This window comes from Carassius carassius, chromosome 22 (genome assembly GCF_963082965.1).
Source record: "Carassius carassius chromosome 22, fCarCar2.1, whole genome shotgun sequence".
Lineage (NCBI taxonomy): Eukaryota > Metazoa > Chordata > Actinopteri > Cypriniformes > Cyprinidae > Carassius > Carassius carassius.
Window position 1 is genome coordinate 18,647,493 of NC_081776.1, and position 12,935 is coordinate 18,660,427.

A 12,935-nucleotide genomic window follows, 5' to 3' on the forward strand; every position below is an offset into this window, starting at 1 on the left:
AATATTCTACAAATATAGCATTGTTTTTTTCTAGTAGTAACTGGTAGATGTGGCAAATATTTTAGAATTATCAGTGACTTTTTTGTTGAGACTTTTTGGTGTTTCCTTGTCTGCTGCCTGATATGACAGCTCAGGATAGTCACTAGTGAAGGACATGTGACTGGCTGCATTATTACGTTATTATGTATGATGGTTTATGAGTTCCTGCGGCTCCAGAGTGAATGGTCACATGACATTTAATGCGCAATTGATTGGCTAATAAAAACCTGTAGCCCAGAACTAAGCACCCATGACCAAATCCCTCTGAGTTTTAGCTACTTTGTTGCTTAACTGCATATATTTTTTGCTATGTTGTGCTCTACTGGGTCTCTCTCAGTCTCTTAATTTCACTCCATTTTTCTCTTCCATATGCATCCCTAATTTTATATTTCCCCTACTGTTGCTTATGTGTTTATGTATGTCTAATCAGATTATCTATAATCCTGCCGCAAATTGCGTAAAGCAAGCATTTTACTGTCAGAGGTTTAATGCAGTGACACCCAACGTGCATGTGTATGTGTGTGTGTCAGAGAAGAGAGCATGCCTGCACTGTCAGTCGCATTGGCCCCTTATAGAGACATCTTTGCTTTTCTGCTGTCTCTCTGCAGTGCCGCCCTATCTCCTAATCTCTCGCTCACCTACTTTCTCTGTCTCTCTCTCTCATTGCGGTTCATCTTTCTGCAGATCTTGTGTTCTTTCAGCCTGCGTGTCGTGTCTGCATGTGTGTGTGTGTGTGTGTGTGTGTGTGTGTGTGGGGGGATGGAGTCAGAGCAGGTTCTTGTTGTGCTATCAGTGAGTCAAAATATTACAGTCTACGTTTGCCACTGAGACCAGCCTCCAGTTTGAGGCTTATCGAACTAAAACAGGAGGAGGGCATCGTGGAGAGGACTGGTATTCTGTAAGTCACATATTGGAAAGATTAGTTTGTGTGAGGTTTGTTTCAGACTCATCCCTGTCAATTATACTGTGTGTTTTTTTCTAGGCTGGTTTGGGGACTTTGTCTGTCATGCAAGACCTGAGGAGCGAATCAGAACGTCTCAATGAGGTCAAGGGTCATTTGGAAATTGCCTTACTGGAGAAACACTTCCTACGTGAGTACTGGAAAGATTTATGTGCATGTGTTCTATGTATGATATATGGAGTATAACAGGGGCGTAGATTACGCGGGGGACGTATCCCCCCCTGCACTTTTTCAGGCAAATGTGTTCGTATAGAGGTTTTCATGAGCTGGTGTGAATGAATATAGATTTAAACTCAAAGAGACAGGATAGTCTGCGCATGACCTGATGTTTTTTCGGACCAAGAAGGCGAGATGAACATCACAGAGCGCTAAACACTCCTGCAGTGTTTGTGTGTGTGTGTGTGTGTGTGTGTGTGTGTGTGTGTGTTTTTCATTCATACTCGAAGCCGGAGGGCGCTCTCATGCAGAAAGTCATATCAGGAAACTCCTAATATGGACAACAGTCCAGCTATCGCTGTATGAAAACAGTTGTTTTCGGTTTTGTTTTTTTCAAGTCCAAAAAAATCTCCAGCAGATGATAAATAAAGTATTTGAACAATGCAGTGCTAATTGACATAGCATTTATTACAGTATAGAAACTATTCTACCTTATTATGTGATAAAAAGTGTTTGTAGTATACTATAAACAAATCATTATTATTTGTTATTGTCCAGCAGTTATAGATTTCTAAGCCAATTAAAAGCTAGAAATTAGAGAAACATTCAGAAATAATTCTGATATTCTGATTTGCTGCTAAAAAAAAAAGAAAAAAAACTCTTATTATGATAATGTTGAAAACAGTTGAGTAATTTTTTCAGGTTTCTTTGATGAATAGAAAGTTCAAAAGAGCAGCATTTATCTGAAATAGAAATCTCTTGTAAAATGATGCCTTTATCATCACTTTTGATCAATTTAAATAATCCTTGCTAAATACAAGTATTAATTTCTATCATTTATTTAACAAAACAAAAATATATATATATATACTGACTAAGCTTTTGAATGATATAGTGTATAATGTTGCAAAAGCTTTTTATTTCACACAAATGCTGATCTGTGGATCCTTCTATTCTATCAAAGAATGCTGAAAAAATTTACTCATCTGTTTTAAATATTGATAATCATCATTTTAGAATGATTTCTGATTAATGTGACATTGAAGACTGGAGGAATGATGCTGAAAATTCACCTTTGATCACAGGAATACATTACATTTAAAATATATTCAAATAGAAAACAGTTATTTTAAAAAGTACAAATATTTCACAATATTACTGCTTTTGCTGTACTTTGGATGAAATAAAGGCAGGCTTCTTGAGCAGAAGAGACTTCTTTCAAAACATAAAAAATTTTACTGTTAAAAAACTGTTGACTATAGTAGGCTCTATAGATTACAGAAATGTTATATCGTAATGTTTTATATGTATGTGTGTGTGTGTGTGTGTGTGTTTTTGTTAGTGTGTGTGTGTGATTTCTGCCCCCCTCACTTCTGAAAAGATGTCTACGCCCCTGACAGCAGAGCTAGTAAATTAGGCGCGGTCACTTTAAGAGACCATGCATCCATTATAATGATACACATCCGATTTATTTCCAACTCTTTACTTTCACTTAAGACATAACCACAGACTTTTCGAGCACACTTTCCAAGACGGATATTTTGACATATTTAGTATGTATTTGTTGTCGGTACAAAAACAAGAAGACGTCTCTGCGTGCGCCCTGAACACCAGAACACCGCGGTGCTGAATTGAGCTCTTTCGCATCCTTTTCTGTTTGTTTAAACTGCGATTTGTATTTGTTCGTTCAGGAGCAGGGGGACGCGAACATCCTGAGGAGAGCTCGGTTCAGAGTTGCTGTTCGTGAGACGCGGCTCTCTCGTGCGCACCGAACACAGCGCGCGAGTCACCAGCTACTCAGTTCAGCTTTCCCGCATCGTGGGGCTGAAGCCAACTTGATGTGTTGAATGCTCAGAGCAGGTTATAAAACGTATTTTTAAAACACACATTTCTGTTTTAATAAATGCTCATAGTAAATCTTAAGCATAATGCCTAAAACATAAGGTAGGTACAAAAATAATCAGTGATACATTTGCGACCTCATATAAATTAGGCTTGCAATGTCATATCAAAAGGTCGAATATGCGACCATTTTGGTCGCAGTGTAGTTCCCTGACTTATGCGGTTGTTGCAACAATTTTGATTGAGATTTTAAGACTCCCAGTTATCATTAATCCAACACTGACCTGCAGTATTCTAAGATTAATTTTGCTCTGTGAATTGGCGAGAGGGCAAACATTAGTTAGCTACGCTAATGGTTAAACCCAAGGGAGTTATAGTCTATTTGTATGGCATCAATCTAGCTATACATAACTTAAGCCCTTAATTTTAAGATACACGAGGAACAACGCTCGCTATCTTCACTCTAAAAGAAGGGTTCTTCGCTCAATTTAAGCCAGTTAAAATTGTATTGAGACTCTCTATAAAAGGTTTAGCCGTTTTACAGGGTCAAATGTTATAAACTGCAGTTAACTTAAGTCATTAACAGAGGCTGGTTTCTCAGTGATGAACTCGGGAACTGTTAAGGCTTGGAACGTGGGCATGTATAGCCTACACATTCATTCACAAAAACACGCGTTTAGATGGTAGTCTTTTTTTGAATGAACACGCATAAGAAACACACCATGGTTACTGAGTCTGCTCACAGAACTAGATTTAAAACGTTGCCCTAAATTCTAAACCAATATGTAACAAATTAGCTCAAAGTGAGATGTACATAATTAATCATAACAGGTTATTATTAACTACATTCATCTTCAGGAATTACTTGTAGCATTATAGCATTAATAGTACAATAAAATGATTTGTTCATCCACAGGTTGCCCACTGCTAATCGTTTATTGACTCTAAGTAAAATTATTCCTCTGGCCATGAAAAATTATTTTACTACTGATATATTGCTCCCAGAGCATATAACAAAACAGGAACGTTAACGTGACCTCGTCCTGTGAGCAGTGAACACAGACAACCAGGTCTGAATACATATGGATGTTTTTTAAACTACACTACTGGGGAACATGAAACATCTGACTAAACACAAACGTGCACACATTAAACATAGATGCCAATGTAAGGAAGGCATGGATAGAAAGAGAGAGAGAGCGAGAGAGAGAGAGAGAGAGAGAGCGAACGCACTGCAGAGAGAGAGAGAGAGAGAGAGCACTTACGTGCAAGACAGTTGAAAGTAATGGCAATATTTACTCATAAACCAAATCAAAACCTGTTAAGAACCATCAAAGAATCTCATCACCTTAATTAAAAGGGGTCAAAGCCTAGAAGCGCATCTTAAAGTTAACAAGAGGATACTTGCATTGGTTCTGTAAAGTGTCTGGTCTGTAAAAGTAAAGTGTCCCGGTGCATGTGTAATGCTTAGATGCCTGTTGAATCCTGTTAGGAGTGAAAACGTCGTCATTTCATCCATGAGTTGACTGCTTCGAAGTGAATCCACAAAGTTGCTGAAAACTGGCAGAAGATCGGACTTCCCCCCGAAGGTGAGTCGCGAGGTGTCCAAGGTGATGGGTGTCTCCAGGGAACCGCAAGTTAAGAGAAACCTTACTTTTTGGGTGTGGAAGAGGTTTTATTTGGTTTCCCGGTAACACCCCTTTTGATTGGATTGACCAATAACAAGGCATATAGTTTCAGCGGGAAAGTGTTTCTTTGCCTCAATGACACCAGATTTGCATATTTTATGAATGGCGTGATGAACTGGTTATCTGGTAACCCAAACTATGGTACACATAGTATGATGCATTTTAGGCTCACATAGTAGAGATATTTAGCTAAGGCAAAACCGAGACTCAATTAGGTACCAAAAAAGATATGCAAGAAAGATAGAAACATAAAGATACATTCTTATGCTTGAATATAGTCACTTAGAGATTAACTAACATGACTAGAGAATCATAACTATGCTAATATGAGCTGAGAAACATACAAACACACTGAAATCGTATACATTTGGAATGTCTTAAATCCTGAGTTAAATGCAAGAAGGTTTGAGTGTGTGTGTGTGTGTGTGTGTGTGTGTGTGTGTGTGTGTGTGTGTGTGTGTATGAGCAGCATCGGGAGGTCTTTTCCTCTGCATGCTTTGGCCATTGGAGCTGATTAAGATCTTTTGAAGCTTATGAGTCCGAGCTAGGAATGTAGAGGTGTTCCTGGTAATGCTCAGACAGGCCCCTAAAGGTGTCAATGGCACAGTTTGATGCAGACTAATTGGCTCTAAACTGTGATTTACATGAAGTCAGTCAGTAGATTAAAAATCTTTCTGTATATTAGAATGAATGTGTTATCATGATCTGGTCCATACGCTACAATACGTATGTAACCATGGTTCCCCAAAAGGAACGAGATGCTGCGTCTCAATTCCATACTTCCGGAATCCCTGCCAGAGCTCGTTTCATTCCTAGCAGCTGACGCTCGCTCCACCTCATGTGCTTTTATAGCTTCCTGGTCGCTATGTCAGCCGCCTATGAAGTCTCGCCCATTCATGGGAATGATTATACATCTTATTCAGAGCTGGTCACGCTGAAGGGCGTTCCCATAGCGTTTTCGGATACAGCTTTTCGTTCCCTTTGGGGAACCATGGTTACATACGTAACCTGGGATGTTTTTCTTGGCCTAGTTTTATAAAGTCATGTCACATTTTATATGAGTTCACAGCAGAGGTGGGACAAAGTCCTTGTTATGCAAGTCACAAGTAAGTCTCAAGTCTTTGCCCTCAAGTCCCGAGTCAAGTCGAGTCAAAGACGAGGCAAGTCCCGAGTCGAGTCAAAAGTCAAAGCCAACAAGTTTCAAGTCGAGTCCAAAGTCCTACCATTTTAGTTTCAAGTCATTTCAAGTCCTCTTACCACAGAAATAAAATTTATACAAATCATGTATGTCTGTAAGATTTGTATTCATTTAAACCTCTTTTTATACAATGACATTAATCAAATACGGTAAAAAACTGAACATTTTAATTTTCACAAAAAATGCTTGTATTTCAACAGCAAATTGCACTAGAACAATGGCCTGTTTTTGTCTCATGTGTTGGAGAGACTGAGATATACATTTGTGTTTATCCATCTAGAGCAGCAAGGTAGAAATGGTACTTTAAAACCGACATTGACATGTTGGCGAGGTTTTCCATCTGAGTGTGCTACACTCATGTACCTCAAAAATCCCTATTTTTTGTTAGCATGAACCAGCAAGGGAGACGTGCGTTTACTGTCTCGTTGATACAGTATAGTACATCCGATAAGGTGCTTAGCATTCGTTCAAAACTTACCTTTCTTTGTGCAACTTCTGGTGTTGAACAAAGTTGGACGTTGTGGCAGCTCCATCTGTAATCTTCGACCCGCATGTTTTGCAAATTGCAACTCGTTTTTTGTCAACTACCTCATAATTTTTATAGCCAAACGAAACTATCTTTGGTATCGAGAACTAAAACTCCAAGGCACTCGAATTGTATAGTGAAAAGTTAAAAAACCTTTATTGCATCACTGGCTTTAAACGTTAAAACTCTTTTGGTGAGAGGTACATCTACGCGTTGTGGCTATATGCCTTCATCAGGGTGTCAGTATTACATCCTATAACATCTTCAATATATAAGATGTTTATATTAACTGATTGAAGAATAAAAACACTAAGTATTTTAGAAAATGTTGTATTTATTTGAACTCAATAGATTGCAGCCTGCCATATGATATGCATAGAAATAAAAACATATAAAAAATAAATATTGAAAATAAAATTCAAGTACAAAATTAAGACAAACAAATTTAAACTTGGATAAAAAGAAACAAAGGGAAACCTGGCCATTAGTGCAAATCTCTGTAACTGTATATTAGGCCTAAAGTTACTGCACAATAAACAGAACACTATCCAACTCTTATGGTGCGTTCACACCAGACGCGAATAGAGCGTCTGGCGCAAGTGATTTCAATGTTAAGTTAATGCAAAGACGCAAAGACGACAACCTCAAAAAAATCAGAGATTTGAGTTTAAAACAACTACATTCTTGCATGAAATACTTTTAAAACTACATTTCATGACACGATAACAGTAATATTTAGAAAATTATCTGAATTAAAATGGTGGTTGAAAATGCTGCGTGAACTCAACTGGCAGAAGCCCCCATGACGCGAATTCGCGTCTGTTGTGAAGTTAATTTCACGCGCGAATAAAGTCTTTTCCTGGGCATACCGTGCATGTTACAGAAACATTCTCGCCTTTAATTCCCGGTACTTCCAGTTCGAGAACGCGATTATCGCTGATGCTTTTATGTTTAGTGGTTGTCAGAGCGTGCAGTGAAACAGCGTGAGCAGGGCACCGCACACCCAGCCAATCATCATCGGATTTGCAACGGTGTAAGCCAGCTTATGTGTAGCCACTAGCCAAAGCATGACACCTCGCGCTTTATTCAACCAAATTGTAGTAACGCGACACTTTACATTCTCAGTAAAGATAACGGCGTTGCAACGATGGGAAAAGTAATTAATTAGATTACTCCGTTACTGAAAATTAAACTCCGTTAGTAACGTCATTATACTTAAACGCCGTTACTCCCAACACTGAGCGCGCGTGCTCTCTGCATGCATACATTTTTTCCACAAATGCAGATACACTGAGAGCGGCGCGGTCGTGTGAACATTTTCCCCCCCAGGTTTTCATGGGAAGTAGCAAGTCTTCTCGAGTCAAAAGGCGCAAGTCCAAGTGAAGTCACGAGTCATTGAGGTTAAAGTCCAAGTAGAGTTGCAAGTCTTTGTACATTTTGTCGAGTCGAGTCTTAAGTCTTAAGACTCGAGTCCACACCTCTGGTTCACAGACAGTGTAGTTGTTATTAGGGATGGGCAAATCGATCCTGAAGTATTGATATATCGATACTCATATTTAAGTATCAATGCTCAAATAAAAATTATCGATACTAAGGTGTTTTTATTTACCAGTGATTTTGTTTATAAAAAATAAATAAATAATGCTTACAATATGCCTTAAATTAGATGAATAACCCATGTTAGCAAATAATTGTGTGAAAGGGATTTTCCTGCTCATCTGAACACACAAATGTTGCAAGGAAGAATCAATCAATTACAGAGAGTGTTCACTCACTTCTGATAGTGTATTTAAATAGAGCTGCGTTTCCCAAGAGTAGCCTATAATAAGAAAACATTTATGTTTTTGGAAAAGGCAGCCCAGAACAAGGAAAAAAAACTCAAGGTTACGAATGTAACCCTGGTTCCTTGAAGGAACGAGACGCTGCGTCGAACGCTTTGTGGAACGTCCCTGACGAGACCGACTCTGAATATCGTGTGCAATCTGTCCAATGGAAGGGCGTGACGTCACGGGCGGGGTGACGTAGTGACCAGGAAGCTATAAAAGCACGTGCCGCGCAGCTGGCTTCAGCTTTGAGTAGGGAAGAAAGCGCCGACAGGGGTGCCGGAAATATGGCTATGCGACGCAGCGTCGTTCATTCAAGGAACCAGGGTTACATTCATAACCTTGAGACGTTCCTTTTCAGGAACTCGAGCTGTATCGAACGCTTTGGGGAACGATGTGCCCACGCTGCCAGACTTCCAAATCCCGCCTAGTGTGTATCCGAAGAGCACAGCTAAGACGAGAGAACAGAAGAGCCCAGAGTGGCTCGCATATCTAGGTCATAAAATCTTACAAATGTAGAGGGCGTGGACCCTGCAGCATTGCAGATGTCCAAGAGGGACACACCTGACCAGACCAGAGGACTCATAGGATACATTGATAGCTTCGACTATCCAACAACTTTTTAGGAGGACCGTAGCAGACAAGCAATTGGTCTGATTTTCTCCACAGGGCAGCTCTGTGGACGTATGGGTCCAGTGCTTGCACTGGACACATACAATTTAGCTTTTCCTAGTCTGGCTCCCGAAAGGGAGGAGGGCAGAAGGCCGGCAGTACTATAGGTTGTGGTGTAACAGAGCGAACCTTAGGAACAAAACCCGCTCGAGGGTATAAAAATGCTTTGGCCATACCAGGGGCAAAGTCTAGGTAAGTAGGAGCCACCGAAAGAGCCTGAAGATCTCCAACTCTCTTTAGCGAGGTGATACCCAGTAACAGGGCAGTCTTAAGTGTCAGATGACTATCTGAGGATATCATGTATCGGCTCAAATGGAGCTTTACAAAGAGCCTCTAAAACCACAACCAAGTCCCAAGGGGGAACACGGGACCGTACTGGAGGCCTCAGCCTCAGCGCACTGCAGAGGAAACGTGTAACTAGGGGGTGTCTACCCATTGACTGATCATTGAAAGGGACATGGTAAGCATCTATGGCCGCCACGTACACCATTAAGGTGGAGTGAGTTAATCCCGCAGAGAGCCTAGCTTGTAGAAACTACAGAACTGTACCAACTGGGCAGTTAACAAGGTCAAGCTGGCGGTCTCTGCACCATGAGGTGAAGAGTTTCCACCTCAGGGCGTACAGTTTCCTCGTAGAGGGAGCTCTGGATTGGAGGAGGGTTGAGAGAACGGATTCTATGAGCTGTGCCCCCTCAGGGGCCACACCCACAGTTTCCACAACTCCGGGTGAGGGTGAATTATCGTGCCCTTTGCCTGTGAGAGTAGGTCTGTCCTGATCGGTATCTCCCATAGAGAGCCGTTGAGGAGCGAGACTAGATCTACAAACCATAGTCGGCATGGCCAGAACGGGGCTACTAATAACAGACGGACCCCGTCCCGGCGTACTCTCGCCAGAACTCCCGGGAGCAGAGCGATAGGAGTAAATGCGTTCAGACGAAGCCTCGGCCAGGTCTGTACCATAGCGTCCAGTCCCAGGGGAACTGGATGAACTAGAGAGAACCAGAGGGGACATTGCGACGTCTCCTGAGTTGCAAAGAGGTCCACCTGTGCTGTGCCAAACACTCTCCATATCTGCTTCACCACCTCGGTGTGAAGTTTCCATTCACCGGGCCTCTGCCCCTGTCTCGACAGTATGTCTGCTCCCACATTCAATCTCCCAGGAATATACACTGCTCTGAGCGAGAGGAGTTTGTCCTGGGACCACAGAAGGATCTGGTGTGCCAGCTTGTACAAGGGGCGTGAACGCAGACCCCCCGGTGATCGATACAAGAGACCACCGATGTGTTGTCGGTGCGCACCAACACATGGTGATCCCTCAGTTCTGGGAGGAAATGTTTCAATGCTCGATAGACCGCTAGCATCTCTAGGCAATTGATGTGCCATGTCAGATGGCGACCACTCCACAGACCGCGGGCAGGGTGGCCACTCATGACCGCAACCCAACCGGTGAGGGATGCGTCTGTTGCTAGCGTTACATGGCAACAAAGAGCTCCCAGCACCAGGCCCTGGTTTCACAATAAACCAATTGAAATTGTACCCTAGTTTGTGCAGTACATTTATTTAAATTTCAATGTTAAAAGTTCATATTACTCATATTCTATTCTGACTTGTTAATATAAAACATACACTCGTTTAATATAAAACATACACTAAAATGAACATAGTTTAACTATAGTATTTGTAGATTTCCTTGGTTACCCCTACAGTAAACATAATTTAACCATGTGCAAACAAAAATATAACCTAATGAGTTGCAATTAAGGCATATTGAATGTTAAATTGCATTTCAAATATACAGTTAAGTAGGTATTATTACCCTTTGTACTCATAATAATTAAATACATTTCATAATCTATAAGTTCAGTTTAGATAGGGTGACCATATGAGCCATTTTCCCAGGGTGTGTCCTTGCCAGGATTTCTATATTGCCTAAAACATCTAAAGTAGTTTGACCAATAACATGCAGGTATGGTACATAATCAACCAATCGTGGTGTGTGAGAAGGTGAGATCTACAGAGAACGATCAAAGCAATGCAAATACACGTACATGTTAGGTGTTTCATGCATTCAACTTGAAGCGTCGCTGCGCACCGATCATTGTATGACACCAAAGTACCAAGAGAGTGATTTTAATGCATAAGGAGCCGTCTGCTCTGCTCTCTATAGCTCTTATGAATGTCATACGATGATTGATCTGCACAGCACAAACAGCCAAAATCTGGATATTTTAGGTAATATAAAAATCTTGGCAAGGACGCGTCCTGGGAAAATGGCTTATATGGTCACCCTGGTTTAGAAGTATCATATCAGTATGAATATCGACGATACTGGGCATTGAAAGTATCAGTATCATATCGAAAACAAATTATGTGGTATCCACCCATCCATCCATCTTCTTCTGCTTATCCGGGGCCGAGTCGCGGGGGCAGCAGTCTAAGCAGGGATGCCCAGACTTCCCTCTCCCTAGACACTTCCTCCAGCTCTTCCGGGGGGATACCGAGGCGTTCCTAGGCCAGCCGAGAGACATAGTCCCTGCAGCGTGTCCTCGTTCTTCCCCGGGGCCTCCTCCCGGTGGGACATGCCCGAAACACCTTCCCAGGAAGGCGTCCAGGAGGCATCCGGAACAGATGCCTGAGCCACCTCAGCTGGCTCCTCTCGATGTGGTGGAGCAGCGGCTCTACTCTGAGCTCCTCCTGAGTGGCAGAGCTCCTCACCATATCTCTAAAGGAGCGCCCAGCCACCCTGCGGAGAAAGCTCATTTCGGCCACCTGTATCCGGGATCTTGTCCTTTCGGTCATGACCCACAGCTCATGACCATAGGTGAGATTAGGAACGTAGATTGACCAGTAAATTGAGAGCTTCGCCTTGCAGCTCAGCTCCTTCTTCACCACGACAGACAGGTACATTGACCGCATCACTGCAGAAGCTGCACCTAGCCACCTGTAAATCTCCCGCTCCATCCTTCCCTCACTCGTGAACCCCAAGATACTTGAACTCCTCCACTTGAGGCAGGAGCTCTCCACCAACCTTAAGGGAACACGCCCATCCCTAGTTATTATCTTAAATTAAAAGATAAATTTGTGATGCACTTACGTGTTGAGGATTTCAGAGAACAGTGCATCCTGGGAATTGACCCCTGCATGCTGTTTGCTCATTTAGAAAACTCTTTGATCAAATTATTTTTATTATTCTTATTATTTTGAATATGTACCATAGAAATACAAGGGTATTCAATTAAGTATAATAATCATTCAGTAGCACAGTATATATTTTATGGTTAGTTGAATCTAAAAATGAAAATTTACTCATCTTCATGTTATTCATAACTCATAAGTCTTTTGCTATTCTTTGGAACACAAATAAAGATACTTTTTTAGAAACCTGAGACATTTCTGTTCATCCATTTAGGTCTTAAAGGCTCTAAAAATGTTTTTGGGTGCAAAAACAAAACAACAATTCTTTATTCTCAAAATATCTTCACTTTTGCACGCTCAGTTTAATGCATCCCTGTTTTTGGAGTCATAAATCTATCTCAGGTTTTATTAAAAATGTCTTTTTGTTCTGAAATTGAATAAAAGCCTATGGGTTTGGAACAATGTGAGAGTAAATAAATGATGACAAAATGTTCATTTTAGGGTGAACTAACCCTGTACGTTATTACCACAATATCGTTACTGTACCACAGCAACAGTCATATTTTGTAAGGGCTGTTGTAAACGTATATGAAAAATGAATATGAATATGAAGTTTAATCTCCTTAGACTAAAATGTGTAGCCGATCTGACTCGAACCAGACAAATTAAAGAGTCGATCAGGGCTGTGGTTGAAACACGAGCTGAATTCCTCAGTAAGGCAACAGGAAGTCATAAAACATTCTGTGCCACAAGTCCCAAGCAAGATAACCAATCAACTCTTCCACAGAACAGCTTTCAACATTAACACCACTAGTAGAGCTGCACGATTAATCGTTAAAAGACTGCGATCTCGATTCAGACACCCTCTCGATCTCATTTCTAAAAGACAACGATT

General features: G+C 41.2%; 1 protein-coding gene across 3 annotated transcripts in view; it reads left to right on the plus strand.

The window, feature by feature from the left end:
* Positions 1-12,935, plus strand: part of LOC132099088 (GRAM domain-containing protein 4-like) — a 129,538-nt gene that overhangs the window by 79,238 nt on the left and 37,365 nt on the right. For 2 of the 3 annotated variants that reach the window (XM_059505529.1, XM_059505530.1), the window contains one exon: positions 1,022-1,130. In XM_059505529.1, the coding sequence (XP_059361512.1) occupies positions 1,022-1,130 (109 nt within the window). Of the gene's footprint in view, positions 1-749; positions 931-1,021; positions 1,131-12,935 lie in introns of those variants that run through there. The other variant, XM_059505531.1, reaches the window with a different exon arrangement.